At 38.7% G+C, this 16,213-nt stretch overlaps 1 protein-coding gene across 6 annotated transcripts in view; it reads right to left on the reverse strand.

The window, feature by feature from the left end:
• The window catches only part of RUFY3 (RUN and FYVE domain containing 3), an 83,323-nt gene that overhangs the window by 31,996 nt on the left and 35,114 nt on the right, over nucleotides 1–16,213 (reverse strand). For all 6 annotated transcript variants that reach the window (XR_003795539.1, XM_029234874.1, XM_029234875.1 and 3 more), the window contains exons 2-4: nucleotides 3,620–3,793; nucleotides 2,757–2,874; nucleotides 1,832–1,933 (exon numbers count right to left, since the gene is read on the reverse strand). Coding sequence is in view for 5 of the 6 variants with exons in the window: in XM_029234874.1 (XP_029090707.1) it covers nucleotides 1,832–1,933; nucleotides 2,757–2,874; nucleotides 3,620–3,793 (394 nt within the window). In the remaining variant the exon portion in view is untranslated. The remainder of the gene's footprint in view (nucleotides 1–1,831; nucleotides 1,934–2,756; nucleotides 2,875–3,619; nucleotides 3,794–16,213) is intronic.

The following is a 16,213-nucleotide window of genomic DNA, read 5'->3' on the forward strand; positions in this document are numbered from 1 at the left end:
CGCCTACAGCTTGAACACTAGACCCTACACCACTTTAAGGCTTGATCCTTGGAAAGTTGAGCCTTCCCCTTGTGGAAATAAATAAGCTCTCCAGAATGGTTACTGTTTCTCTTTCTCCTGATTTGTTTAATTTTCTTAGGCAAGAAAACAGCAATCAATGGCACACGCAGCTGCGGCAACATTAAAACAATGCTCCATGTTAGGATTTGCAGTGCAATTTTTCGTAAAAACTAGGCTCTTGAAAAATTTAGCCATGTCTTTAAATTCTCGATTACTTATTCTTCTTACAATATTTCTCAGAGGCAGTCTGCTACACTTGAATTTCTTTTAGTAAATATTAATGACCTATAAAGTATATATTAAAAAGTACACAAGTCATACAATACAGTGGAATGAGTTTTCACACAGAGAACACACCTATGTAACCAGCACTATATTAAAAATCAGTACATCATCAGAACCTCCAAAGCCACCTTGTGCTCCCTTCTACTCCGCATTTACTACCCCTACCCTGCCAACGGTAGCTCTTTCCTGACTTCTATCATGAAAAATAAATTGTGTACGTTTCTGAACTTTATACAAATGGAATAATGCGGAATGTATTTTTCATGTCTGGTTTCATTTGCCCAACATTACACTTGTGAGATTAATTCATATGGCTGTGTGTAGCTGCTATATGGTATTTCATTGTATGAGTATACCATAATTTACCTACCCATTCTCCTGTGAATAGATACTTGGGGTCTATTACAAACATTTGGGCCTGGTACAAACATTGTAATAACGATGAACATTCTTGTTCATGTCTTTTGTTGGCTATAACTATGCATTTTTTATTGGATATAATAACTAGAAGCAGAATCCTCGATCACAAGGAATGCTCATGATCAGCTTTACTAGAGGATGACAAACAGTTTTCTTAAATTTCTATACCAATTCACTCATCAGCAGGACATTAAAGTTACTTCACATCCTCACCAACACCTGCGATGACCTGTCTTTTTCATTTTACCCATTCTGGTGGTTGTGTGAGGTTATCACACTCTTGTTTTAACTTGAATTTACAACATGGCTAATGAAGTTAGGTATCTTTTAATATTTTTACTGGCCATTTCAATTTCTTCTTCTGTGAGAGGCTTGTTCAAGTCCTTTACCCAATTCTGTCTTTGCTCGTCTGCCTTTTTCTTTTTGGACTGACGGAGTTCTTTATACACCATGAGTATGCATAATTTGTTGAATATATGTATCATGTATTGCAAATATCTCCTTTAGAGTTATCGGTTACCTCTCACTCTTAATCTCAAGAGTGACTTTTGATGGACAGAAGTTCTTCATTTTAATGTAACCAATTCAGCCATTTTTTCCTTTACAGGTAGAACTTCTTGTGTTTAAGAAATTTTTGTCTAGTTTATGTTTCTTCTAAAAGCTTTATTGTTTTCTCGTTCCCATTTGTACCTATGACCCAACTGGAAATTTTTTTGTGTGCTGTATTTGAATTTAATGTTACACATCAACTTCCTGTCTTAGTGAGCCTGGGTATATGCTAAGGTGTCAAAAGCCTTCCCTGTTTTCTAAAGGTGTTAAGTTTTGACCTGTCCTGCAAAGGACCATACATATGCCACAGAGACAGTGTGAACACACTTAATATAAAAACATCTATTCTTGCATATGTGTGTGTGTGATGTGGGAGAAGGTATTAGCTGAGCTACGTGAAATTGTCATGAATCAAACGTTTCTGACCCCCCAAAATGATAAATTTATATGCTTCAGCCTCATATGATATAGAACATGGGGAGAAAAAGAAGGAAGCTCAATGAGAAGATCTTCATACCTGAGAAGTTCCTTCCTATTGATTAGAGCTTTCATATACTCTGAAAGTTTCTTTTGCATCAATGCCAAACGAAGCCAGGCTCTTCCTCTGCCTACTGGTGTCCTACAAAAACACAGAAACCAACTAAAAGTAGCAGAGCTAGAGGCCACAGTGGGACAGGTCCATTTACTCCCGCTAACGGGCCCCCCCAGTATAAGGTGCACAGGACGTGCCCCTCACAGCCTCTCCCACCACACTCTTGTGCGAGGACTTCTGTGTGGGCCAGTGGGAGCCAGGGGTGTGTTTGGGACAAATGCTCTCGTGAGGAATTAATTACTGAATGAGACTATGATTTGAAGACAAGACCTCTGGAAGGCCAAACTGAAAATGCTCCATCAGACTAGTTTTGGTAAATCCTCATAAATTTAGTGTGGATCATGTAAGGACCCGAATAACAATAATCAGGACACAGGCCACTTAGACCTCTACTTGATTACAATTAGACCAATCTAATTTGGGAAGGTGATTACCACTCTTTTTCAAGTCCCAAGGCAAGTTCCGGGTGTCAGATCCTGAGGCTCACTTGACAACTGTTTTAATCTTGGTTCTCATCAAACACATTGTTTAAGTCCAACACGCCGCCTCCCTAGATCTAACTTCTTGAGACTCACTAGCTGATACCCACAAGTGTTTTTTAAAAAAAGAGAACATTTGGTATTTTAACATGAAGACAACCTTTCTTAGATTAATAATAATTATCCCTCACACTTCTCATTATTCTACGCTACCAGTTCTCTCGTAACATCACTTATTCATAACAGCATTTTGCATTTTGGACTGTTATGAAATAAATTATTATGATCACCGTTGTCTTTAGTCTCACTCCTAAAGGAGGTAGTTAAGAAGAATGTTTTCCCTGACACACAGAATTGAACCTTAAACTTACTTAAGTCCTGGAAGGTCTTTAACACTTGCTGTTATCTCTGCAGCTTCTGGAACAAGCTTTTCTACCAGTTCTAGAGGCCCCCAGAAGGATTTATTTTGTCCAAGAAAAGTTTTCTTAGCTAAGGCGATAAAAACAAAGCAATATTTTAATATTTTTCACAACATAAACACACTCTCAACACACACATACCCTCTCCCATCTATTCAGTGCGCTTTTCCGGGAATTAATCCCAGGTTATCAGACAGTTCTAAAATTATTCATGCTTTCATAATAGATAACATTTCATAAAAATCAAAAATCCCCTACTTTCCAAGACTCGGTCCTTCCTCTTTCAGGAAGAATTTATGGACTAGCTGTATAATAACGATAAAATATTTTAACAATATCATGCTTAAAGCCGTGTGGTACTAGTGAAGAAAACAGTCCAGGGGAAAAGAATATGTAATCCAAGAACAGGTTATCAAAGATTGGAGCAGGAGGAGGAAAAGAAGCCAAGGTGAACAAGACCAGGTCCTGTCCTCAAAAGCTCACAGCTGGGCTTCCCTGGTGGCGCAGTGGCTGAGAGTCCGCCTGCCGATGCAGGGGACACGGGTTTGTGCCCCAGTCCGGGAAGATCCCATGTGCCGCGGAGCAGCTGGGCCCGTGAGCCATGGCCACTGGGCCTGCGCATCCGGAGGCTGTGCCCCGCAGCGGGAGAGGCCACAACAGTGAGAGGCCCGCGTACCGCAAAAAAAGAAAAAAAAGAAAAAAAGAAAAAGAAAAAGACTCTTATTCTTTGGCTCCACCAGGAATGCTTCTCTTCTGGAGCATGTATTGCTAGGAAACAAGTGTGTGCACATTTGTATTTGGAGGCCATGGTCTACCTTTCAAGCCGTGTTTCAGGCAGTGCTCCATCACCACAAAGAACTGCTGGAGAGGTGCGTAGTCAGAGTCCAGAGTTCTCCCTAGGTTCAGAGCAGATTCAATCAAGCCCTTGATACTCAGCTTGGCCATGTTCATCAGGTTCATGCGTTCGTTAGCCATGAGATAATTAGGATCTGCAGCCAAAGGAGAAAAGGATGAAGCCTGGTTACTGGAAATAGCGCATTAAAAAATTCAGTATAAGTTCACTGTGTTGACATTTGCATTGATGGCACAAAAGCAATAGCGGGTAAGACTGTTGGTGTCTTGGCAAGAATCAAGGCCTTGGCACCAAATTATACTCTTAGTTGTTGTATTCTTCTCCACCATGTGCTTTGCTTTTTTTAAAAAAAAAAAAGATGCCAGTCTCCCTCAGGAATATTCTTGGTGAAACAGTAAAAAATGTATTTATTTTATAAAATTTTGAGCCTTGAGTACAGTCTTTTAATATTCTCACCACTGCCTCTGTTACCAGCCTAACTTGGGTCCGTCACAACTCAGTACTGCACAGCCTTCACACTGGGCTGCTTCCACCCTTGCCCTGCCTCACCCATTCTCTACAGCTTGTGAAGCGCTCTAAAAAATAAAGCCGGGCTTCCCTGGTGGCGCAGTGGTTGAGAGTCCGCCTGCCGATGCAGGGGACACGGGTTCGTGCCCCGGTCCGGGAAGATCCCACATGCCGCGGAGCGGCTGGGCCCGTGAGCCATGGCCGCTGAGCCTGCGCGTCCGGAGCCTGTGCTCTGCAACGGGAGAGGCCACAACAGTGAGAGGCCCACGTACCACAAAAAAAATAAAATAAAGCCAATGTAGGGAAAAAGGATAAAGCGCTTAAACTTTGTTCCAAATATGCTATGTGCATTATTAGTATTTATACTAGTTAGCATTATTATTTAAACTAAGCATTACTAAATGAACTAAAAATAATTAACATTATTAGTATAATGAAGTATTAGAACTTAATCAACTCCCCGATTTTTTAAGGCTTAACATAGAGCACGTGGCTCTCATCAACCAAATAAACTCCCTGAGGAAAGACACTAAGTACCACAGTTTACCTGACATCCTCCCAAAAGTTAAATGTGTTAAATTTCTATACGAATTGAAAAAGGCCTAGAGATCTATGAAATATTTTACCTTTTTTAGGAGGACTAAAAGTAGTACTAATAAAAGCCATGCTCCCATAATAGAAACAAGCTACAGCGCAAAGCAGAGATTATTTCATTCAAATTGTCCCAAGTAATTTTCTTCACACAGTGTTTTCATTTAGATATGCATTCACAGTTAAATGAAGCAGAATCAAATAGTCAAATTCTAAGCTCATCTTCTCCATTAAGTTTAAGGACTTGTAGGTTTACAGTGCCCACTATACAAATCTTGGTTTGTTGTAGTGTTCTCTGAGGTAATAATTTTAGAGGATACTTTATTAGGAAAGTCAGAATTGGTGTATGTTGCCACTAATTCTCTCTTGCACACCAACAAATGTTTTAGGGCCATGCCTCAAATCTGGCTCTCTCTGTTCATTGTAGGTCAACTTGTCAAGAATGGAATAAACCCACAAGGGACATTGAAATACACAAAAAACTACCCCCTGACAAACCGCCATGAAGAACAACTTTATCAGATATTAATTTCTAACATTATTATCAGCATTTATGTGCACTGTACTGTTTCCGACCTATAATCCCTGGGAGAAAGGAATAGGGCAGGGGTGTGTGGGTATGCATGAATGTTTGTGGAGAGCTACTGGATTCTCCATTCAACATAAGAAAATGTGGCTGAAGTTGGATTAACTGGCAGTCCATAAGGTACCACTCCCTCTGCCTTAAGTCTGTTGACCAATAATTCAGGGAGCTAATAACAAAATTAAGCAATGCAAAGTAAATAATCTAATTCCAACCTAGTGAGAACTAGTCACGTGGGAGAGCTGGATTTGGAATATGTACAAAACGCGATGCTTTGAGGCATTTTTCCAGAAGTGGTGGTACCAGCTCTTCTACATTGCCTCATCTCGTTCTTGTAATCAGTAGCAGAAATGTTTAGGACATCTGGTCAGTGGCTGGGATGCATTAAACTACAGAAGGATGAACTACTGCCTAGGGAAATTAAATTCCTGATACCTTAGACTCCATTAGTATGGTGCTATAACCTATTTGAACTAACCTGCATCAAGCATAAACAACCCACCCATTCTTTAGAAAATATTACTCTCAGTCTTGGCATTACTAATATTTTGGGTCAGATAATTCTTTTTGTGGGGGGCTGTTCTGTGAATTAAATTTAGCAGCAACCCATGCCTTTACCCACTAGATGTCAGTAGCACGCTCTAGTCATGATAACCCCAAATATCTCCAGATATTGCCGTAAGTCCCCTGAAAGACATCTCTTACCTGTGGAGAACTACTACCCTAAACAAATGAAAGAAAGTCAAAAAAAATTCAGAGTAATTTGACAACTAGACATAAGAGCTCAAAAGAATTTATTGCTCATTATTAATTGTTTAATTAATGCAAAAGTTCAATGATTATTTAATGCTTACTATTATCAAAGTGGTGCGGCACGGCCAAAAAGATTTTGTGGAACTAATGTATGCTGTTTGTTTGGCTGGGGTTTTTTGGGCGCACCATGTGGCTTGCGGGATGTTAGCTGCCTGCCTAGGGATTGACCCATGCCCCCTGCAGTGGAAGTGTGGAGTCCTAACCACTGGACTGCCAGGGAATTCCCTGTATGCTGTTAAAAAGGGAAGGGCTGCAGTGACCAAAAGAGAGCATGGGGGGACTTCTGAGGGGCAGGTAAAGTTCTCCTTTTGATGGGGTGTTAGTTTTGTGAAATTGGTGAGTGTGAAAATTCATTGAGCTGAGTACTTATAATATGTGATCTTTTTTATATATTTTACACTTTTAACTATAAAAAGCTTTAAAAAGTTCTGTTTTATTATATAGACCAGAAAATTATTTTAAAGTACAGGACTTTTACAATGTTGTCTGTCATACTTTTTCTATGAGAAAAATAATTAAAATTGCAATTATTCACAATGCTAACATTTAACACTATTTTTCCAAAAGTGAACTTTTGTTCATTCATTCATTTTTTTCAATAAATATTGAACATCTACTTGGTGTTAGATACTGTATTTAATGCTGGGAATCCAGAGATAGAAGACCTAGTCCTTGACATCCAAGTGCTTATTATTTATCAAAATTGGGTTATTCAGATGTCTGGAGAACAAAACAGGGCAGCTTACAGAGAATACTTGAAACTTCAGGATAAACATTATCATCTTCAACAAAGATTAATTTTATTTCAGGACAAATAAATTAAAATGTTTTTATGTTAAGCCATATATATGCATTCTATGGAATCAAATGTAAATTTTATATATATTTTTAAGGCTAAGATAGTAGATATGAAAGTAATGTAGGATTTCAGGCAAGCTGCGAGTCCGATACAATTTCCTCTGCCATTGGATGTATTCTGAGGGAAAGTTTAAGAAGTGTCCATTACCCATGGCTATTACTTAACATTATACTGAGTGTGGAAGACCAATGCAATTAGAGAAGATAAAGAAATTGGACACATATAAACTGTAAAAGTGTGGATCATATATTACTGCTCTCATACAATCTGATTTTACACCCAGAAAAAATCAAAGTAAACTAAAATTTTTACAAAAACATAATAATTCACAGAGGTAGCAGAATACAAAATTAATATATAGAAATCACTAGGTGCCAAATACAGAGGACGAGACTTTTGAGTTCAATCTTAAAGGACAAAGAGAAATTAGTCAGGCCAGGAAGGGTTAGGAGTAGAGCTGTGAAGGGAGTAGGATGGAAGGACAGCTTGGGTAAAGGAACAGAAATATGAAAGAACACGGCATACTAAGGAAAACCAAGAAAATGCCGTAAGTTTATGATACATGTGAGTAAGGGTTGTGAGATAAGACGAGGGAAATAGGTAAGGGAGAGATTGCTAAGGACCTTGTTTAAAGAATATGGATTTTACCTTAAAGTCAGTAAAGATTTTGATGTGAGGCGTAATGTCACTGATTTGAATTTTAGAGAAGCCATTCTAGCAATCTTGTGGAAGATGGATCGAAAAGGAAAAAAATCTCAAAGCTGGGGAGCAAGTAAGGGTTTACCACAGAAACTGAGGAGGAAAATTATAATATGGGATGGAATTGGAGCAGTGTGTGCTTGTGGAGAAGACGGAGTTAGCTCTGAGAGATGTTCTAGGGGTAGAATGTTAGGATTTCAGGATTTGATCACCAGCTGGATTGAGGGAAGAAGGAAATAGAATGGAGAGCAACTTCTGTGTTTCTAGTTTTGGTGATTATTTGATTGTTTCTACATTTGGACGGTGGTACAAATCACCTTGGTGGGAAACATAGTAGGAGCAGTGGACTAAAGAAACCCTGTAGAAATGACTGTAGTTATAATAAACCATATTGGTTTTCAAAGTCCTTTTAAGAGCGTATGGGTCTTCATTACACCTCTTCAAGGCTGCTAATTTCCATATGAGGAAATTCTAACAAACTTTACAGAGTCATGTGGTTCATCTAGTCAATAGTGATGACAAAAATGGACCCAAAGTCACACAGCTAAGAGCGACAGTGAGTCACACTGTTCTGCAAACCAATCATCTAACCAAGACCCTATTTTATCTCCTTATAGTGCAGTGACTAAGGTTCATACCGAAAAATATTGAAATGCTTTATGAATAATTGAAGGAAAAGTAAGTTATCTTTAACATTATGTTAATATTAAGTATGTTACATCATACCCAATTCTTGGTAAAGTGGGAATAATTCATAGGTAGCACAACAGTTACTTTTATCTTAATGTGAAACAAAACAGTTGTCCTACAGAAATTTCCCAGTGATACCTAAAAGCATTAATATGAGATTTAAAATGACCAACTAACAGAAAGATATTGAAAGGAAAGCTTACTTGATGTTCAGAATGACTGAAGACCAATGATTCCTAAATAAATCTACTTTGAACTTTTGCTGTAATAGTTCTTAGAGTATAAAATTAAGCATAAAATGAGTTGTCTGTGATAGTGAAAGAAATCACTGAAAGTACTAAAAAGATCTTTAATAAAACACCATTTAACTAGTCTGATGACACTTATTTGTACAAAATAATTATGAACCTTTACTCAATCCTCATTTAAAAATAATAAAGTCTTAAGACCCGACCCTTAGATTATCTATATATGTATCTATATCTGTATTTATCTATTCTCCTTAATGTCATTTCAGATATCACATAAGCTTCTAGTCAAGAATAATGAAGAGGAAATTCACTTAAACAATATTTTCTCTGGGTTGAAATCTGTTAAAGGAGTTAATCAAGAAAATTTAATCACTAATTTATTTATCCTGATTGCTACCTTTCCTTAGTAATAGCATAATCAAAGATATACTTTGCTAAAATTAAGCCTTATCATCAGAAAGATTATATCCACCCACTACTCAATCTGTTTGATATGAATCATCTGTGCTAATTAGCTTATTATATGATGCCAGGCAAGGAATCTTACTTCTTTGGGGCCTCAATTTCCTCATCTGTAAACGTACTTATTCAGTAATATTTTTTATAAAGACATCACACACCCGCACCAATCATAATGACTAATTGCAGCACTAATTCTCAAGCAGGGGGCAGATTACTATGCCTGGAATGGGGTGAAACAACATGGCTTGGAAAACCCCACCAACCACTCTGATACCAAATGAACTAGATCCTTGCCGCTCCAAGTGTGGTCCTGGAACATCAACATTGGCATCACCTGGAAGCTTTTAGAAATGGGAAAACTTGGGCTCCAATGGTACTACTGAATCAGATTCTGGACAGAACCTAAAGCAATTTTTATGTGCATTAAAGTTAGTGAAGCACTGACCTAGCTCTTCTAGCTCTAGAATGTCATAATTCCATGATTTCACAGATGGCTTCCTCAAGGCCAACCAATAAATACATTTATCAGTAGAAAGCCCCCAGGAGAAAGGAATAATAAAGATCGCAGCAGAAATCAACAGCAAATAACACTATTGAGAGAAACCAGTGAAACCCAAAGTTGGCTCTCTGAAAAGATCAACAACACTGACAAATATTTAGCTATACTGACGAAGAGAAAAAGAGAAAAGACTCAAATTACTAAAATCAGAAACGAAGACGAGACATCACTATTGACCTTACAGAAACAAAAAGGATTATAAGGGAATACTATGGGCAACTGTATGCCAACATATTAGGCAACCTAGATGAAACAATTTCTAAGGACAATTTCTAAGAAAGATAAACTACCTAAACTGACTCAAGAAGAAATAGAAAATCTGAATAGAACTATAATAAGTAAAGATATTAAATTCATAATAAAAAACACACCCCATAAAGAGGCCAAAACCAGATGGCTTCACTACTGAAGTTTACCAAACATTTAAAGAATTACTACCAGTTCTTCACAATTCCAAAAAACAGAGGAAGAGGAAACACTTCCCAACACATTCTATGAGACCAACGTTACCTGAGACCAAAATCAGACAAAGACATCATAAGAAAACTACAGATCAGTATCTCTTATTAATATAGATGCAAAGCCCTCAACAAAATACTTGCAAAACCAACTCTAGCAACATACAAAAAGGATTATACAATATGACCAAATGGTTTCTTAGATGACACCAAAAGCAAAAACAACAGAAAAAATAAACTGGACTTCACTAAAATTAAAAACATTTGCACTTTAAAGGACATCATTAAGGAAAAGAAAAGACAGCCCATAGAATGGGAGGAAAAAATATAAATCAGATCCAGTATCCAGAATATGTAGAGAACTCTTATAATTCAACAATGCAAGACAAATACAGTAAGTCCCCTACATATGAACCTTCAAGTTGAGAACTTTCAAAGATGCAAACGTGCGTTCCCATGTCCAATCATGTAAGTTAGCTCAGACGTCTGTAAGATTACTGTACTGTAAGATTAAAAAGGTTTTCTTTATTTTCTGCGTTTGTTTTTTTATGTATTAATGTGAGAAAAGTATTATAAGCCTATTACAGTACAGTACTATATATCTGACTGTGTTAGTTGGACACCTAGGCTAACTTTGTTGGACTTAATGAACAAATTGTACTTACAAGCACGCTCTCAGAACGGAACTCGTTTGTAGGTAGGGGACTTACTATTACCCAGTAAAAAAGAATGAGCAAAGGATTTCAATAGACATTTCTCCAAAGAAATACAAATGGCGGGACTTCCCTGGTGGCACAGAATTGAACTGGTGGGTTGTGAGCAATAGTGGAGAAGAATCTGCCTGCCAATGCAGGGTACACAGGTTCAAGCCCTGGTCCAGGAAGATCCCACATGCCGCGGAGCAGCTAAGCCCGTGCACCACAACTACTGAGCCTACGCTCTAGAGCCCGCAGGCCACAACTACTGAGCCTGCGCACCACAACTACTGCAGCCCGTGCGCCTAGCACCCGTGCTCCGCAACAAGAGAAGCCACCGCAATGAGAAGCCCCTGCACCACAACAAAAAGTAGCCCCCGCTCACCGCAACTAGAGAAAGCCTGAGAGCAGCAACAAAGACCCAATGCAGCCAAAAATATAAACTAAAAAAATACATATTTATAATTATTGAAGTTGGGTGATGGAAACGTTAGGGTTTCTTATGCTACTCTCTCTACTTTAGAAAAAGTACTCTCTACTTGAAAAATCTCACAATTAAAAATAAAAAAGAGAGGGGCTTCCCTGGTGGCGCAGTGGTTTGAGAGTCCGCCTGCTGATGCAGGGGACACGGGTTCATGTCCCGGTCCAGGAAGATCCCACATGCTGTGGAGTGGCTGGGCCCGTGAGCCATGGCCGCTGAGCCTGCGTGTCCGGAGCCTGTGCTCCGCAACGGGAGAGGCCACAACAGTGAGAGAGGCCCGAGAGTCTAGTACTGCTTTCTTCCCTGAACATAACCAATATTCCCCTTTTGATTGGCATTAGCGTTGAAATGAACAAGCTTATTTGGTTATTTAAATTCCAAAACCATTGTCTATGTACTCTTACTTATTCTTCATCAGGTATTGTGGAACAATAAGAAATCAATCAATTTCTCTATTTATCTAAGCCCTCACTTCCTAACACAGAGCTCCTAAAACCCTAGTAATTTCCCAAGTGATAAGAGTCATAGGGGCATCTTTTGTTATATTTGGTTCTTGTTTCTAGTTCTGAAAAAGCTCCAGAGTTAAAAGTATTATAAAAGGAGCATCTTTGTTATTTATAACAAGTCCCTTTCAAACACAGACTTTATGCTAATGAGGTGAATTTTAGAAAGCCCCTAAGGATGGGAGGGCTGGTTGCCAGGGGGAACCAGTGGTGTGATAAGAGGGTTGGAACTTTCAGCCATTCCCTCCCCCACCTCCAAACCCAGGGAGGGGAGACAGGCAGGACAAAGAGCTCAAACATCAAAGACCACGATTTACTCAATGATGCCTACATAATGAGGCCTGCATAAAAATCCTCAAGGAAAGTGTTCAGAGAGCTTGTGGTTAGTGAACACATCGAGCTGCTGGGAGGGTGATGTGCCCAGAGAGAGTATGGAAGTTTCATGCTCCTTCCTACATACTTTGCCCTATGCTTCTCTTCCATCTGGCTGTTCTTGAGTTGTGTTCCTTTATAATACACCTGTGCTTTAGCAAGTAAACTCTTTCCTTGAGCTGTGTGAGCCAGTCTACCAAATTATAAAACTTAAGGAGGGGTCATAGAAACCTCTGATTTATAGCTGGTTGGTCAGAAGGACAGGTGACAACCTAGACTTGTGATTGGCATCTAAAGTGAGGGGGCATCTTGTGGAGTCTGTGTTAACCCCAAGTAGACAGTGTCAGAATTGAACCGGTGTTGGAGAACTGGTGGGTGTGGGAAAACCTCCCCACACATTTAGTGTCAGAAATGTTGTGAGCAATAGAGGAAAACACTTTTCTTTTACGTATCCATTTCTCTAATCTTTAAAAAATGTCCGTTTCTAATTCCAGCTTGCCCAAGAGTTCCTAAGAAACCACACTTTCTTCTTCTTCACTGCCCTCCCATATCATAATACAATCAATTTTAGTTTGAGAAAGTTTCCCAAACATCTTCAAGTACCTTTACCTGAAGAATTCTGCACCACAGAAGAATACCCAGAAGATTTCTGGGAACATCTAGAAGTTGGGACAATAGTCAGTCTTCTCTGCTTTGATGCAACATAAGAAACTTAGGTGATAAGTACAAATTCAGGAATTCCTTACTCTGCTCAATTTACTCCATAGAAATAAGTTAAATATTAGGGGGCAACACGGTGATCTAGCATAGTTAGATCTCTGATCTAGAAGAGTTAGAGCTGTCTCTCTCATATTCCCTGGGTGATATTGGGAAAATTACAAATTTCTTTATATCTAACCTGTAAGATACTGAGACAGACAATCCTCCATGGACTTCTTGTGCTACTACATGTCTTTATGGGTTGTATCAAGACTGCAAGGCTCTCAATGCTCTTTTACCCAGGCCATTTCTCAGGGTTCTTTATGCAACTGATCATCTTAAGAGAGGAGGCTTTCCTACTGCTTCCTATAAAAACAACGGTTCCCCAAACTGTGTTCCTCAGCTGCAACACTGAACCACAACATGTGTAGCATTTTTCTAAGCGATACAGTGTCTCCCAGGTGCAACTCTGGTGCAAGAGGAACTGACACAAATGTGTTGATGCTCAGACTGCTTGCAGTGTCATGAGAAATAAAGTCTTTTGTCCCGTCCTTCGCCAGTATCCAAGAAATAGGCTAATTTTTTAGTTTGTAAGTAGAGTAAACCCCAACCTTGACAAAATACAGGAATAATCTCTACCCTTAACTTAACTCCTTGGAATATTGTACACTTGTGCTCCAAATGAGACAACACCAAAAGTAATATAGTTAAAAGCATGATAAATTCCAGTATAGGATTTGAGGCAGACCCTAAATATGAAATTCACAGAAAACATGGAAGAAAGTATTCCAAATGGGGAGAATGGGTATGTGAAGTGAGGTGAAGGAAATAAGAATGGTGTGGGGAGTTCTTCCTGGGGAGAACTGGAAAACAGGAAAGGTAAAGTCAAATGACAGGTCTCTAAAACTAGACCTGCATATCCAGGAAGCAGGCAATGGGAACCAATGTAGGTTTTGAGCAGGGAAGTCACATGATTAGAACTTTGTTTCAGGATGATTAGTCTGAAAGGATTATGCAAAGTGAATCTGAAGAAGTTTGGGGAGAGGATCAAAATGGCTTCACTTGAAGAACTGGACCTGCTAGGGATACAGAGGAGTCGAGAATAACCTAAAGTTTTTGCCCTGTGAACCTCGAATACTGTGCTGAAAATGGAAATGAAAAAAACTGAATAACTGTTTTGGAAGTAAGGGGTAAAATCAGCTTGGCTTTGGATATAATAAAGGATACAATGATGTAGAAGCATTTGAAACATAATTTTCATCACATAGTTGTAAATACAAACTAAAGTTTGGATTGGGATAATCACTAGCCAAGGGATAATAGTACCAATGATTAGAAATAAGATGTTTCCACCAGAGGAGATGGTTTAAAGAGAAATAGAAGGATGCAAGGTAACTGGCCTTTAAAGGGTACCAACAATTATAGGCTAGGAACAGAACACAACATACTGGCATTGCTGGAAGAGCTCTTTTGCTTATATCTTGGTAGCTAGAGCTGAAATCGATATACACCAGAGAGGCACTATGGGATACTGGACTATCTTTCAAATTAAAGGTCACAACCCCTTAGTGGGGTATAAAAATCGATTTAGTATGTCCTACAGTGTAAGGTTATACGTTGTTTCATGAAACTTTTGTTCTAGATATTTAGAAATAAATGTTGTGTGTATGGAATTTTGATGAAAAAGTATTTTTGAGAGCCAACTAGGTTTGAACTTTGGTATAATGGTAAACAGCACAAGCTCTGCAGCTAGCCTGTTGGACTTTGAACTCTACTTGAACTCTACCCCTGGCTGTGTAACCCTAGGCAAGTTCCTTTTCTCTTTTCTTCCATTTTTTTTTGCACTTATTATTTTGAGACAATTATAGATTCACATACAGTTGTAAGAAATAGAGAGATATTGTGTACCCCCTAGTTCCCCCAAAGGTAACATCTTGAAAAACTAGAGTAACTTATCACAACCAGGATATGACGCTGAACTGTATCACAAGGATCCCTCACTTTGACCTTTTACAGCCCACAAGCACTTCCCTCCTGTCTCCTACCCCCTTATAATCCATAGCAACTACTAATCTGTTTTCCATTTCTGCAGTGCTGTCATTTCAAGGATGGAATCATACAGTATGTAACTTTTAAAATTGGCTTTTTTTTCACTCAGCATAGTTCATGAGGGATCCATCTAGGTTATCAATAGTTCGTTCCTTTTTATTGCCGAGTAGTAGTCCACTGGGAAAGTGTCTTAACTCTGTAGACCTTACTTCCTTCATCCATAAGATAATGAGAGCGTTTTGAAGATTAAACAAGTTCATGTATGTTAAGCATTTAGAAATGCTTGGGATGTACTAAGAATAAAAAATTGTGGGACTTCCCTGGTGGTGCAGTGGTTAAGAATCTGCCTGCCAATTCAGGGGACACAGGTTCAAGCCCTGGTCTGGGAAGATCCCACATGCCGCAGAGCAACTAAGCCAGTGTGCCACAACTACTGAGCCTGTGCTCTAGAGCCCAAGAGCCTACAGCCCATGCTCTGCAATAGGAGAAGCCACAGCAATGAGCAGCCTGTGCACTGCGACGAAGAGTAGCCCCTGCTCGCCACAGCTAGAGAAAGCCCATGCACAACAACAAAGACCCAACACAGCCAAAAATAAATAAATAAATAAAAATTTTTTAAAAGAATAAAAAATTGTTAGCTATCAAAATTATTATGGTCCTCCATAAGTAAGTTTAACATTTTTATTTAATTTAAAATAAACCTTCATTGAATGTCTATGTGATACAGTGCTAGATGCTAAGAAAATTTCTTAGATATGTTCCTTCCATTTTTCAGAACGGTGGACATCAAGTCTCAACTCACAAAATATATCAAGGAACCAGTAAGCCATCTTGATGAGGTATTATTTCATACAAATTATATTATTTCCCTAATTCAAGTAATGTCCCAGCCACTCCAATGCTCAGAGAGATGAGTAATCTGGGCAACTGCAAGCTCACATAATCTGTTTAAAAGGTTTGTAGTAAGTACAGATAGGAATTCAATATTTATTGAGAAGCTAAAGGTAGTAAACCACGTGCTTTTATTATTTCATTTAATCTTCATAATTTTCTAGTGAGTTTCAAAACTTTTAGACCCAAATTAATAGCATATAATGAGATGAGATGTGAGATAATTGATCAATGTTGTAAGCATGATACGATTCCACCCTAATAAGACATTTCATATTCTACCAGACGGGAGTTACAGACACATTGACTGTAAAACCAACCATCACTGTAAGAAATCAGTTCACCAGAAAAACCTTCAATCTTGCCAAAATCAAAACAAAATAAAAGAAAAACC

This window comes from Monodon monoceros, unplaced genomic scaffold, assembly GCF_005190385.1.
Source record: "Monodon monoceros isolate NGI ecotype Baffin Bay Population unplaced genomic scaffold, NGI_Narwhal_1 Super_Scaffold_20, whole genome shotgun sequence".
NCBI lineage: Eukaryota > Metazoa > Chordata > Mammalia > Artiodactyla > Monodontidae > Monodon > Monodon monoceros.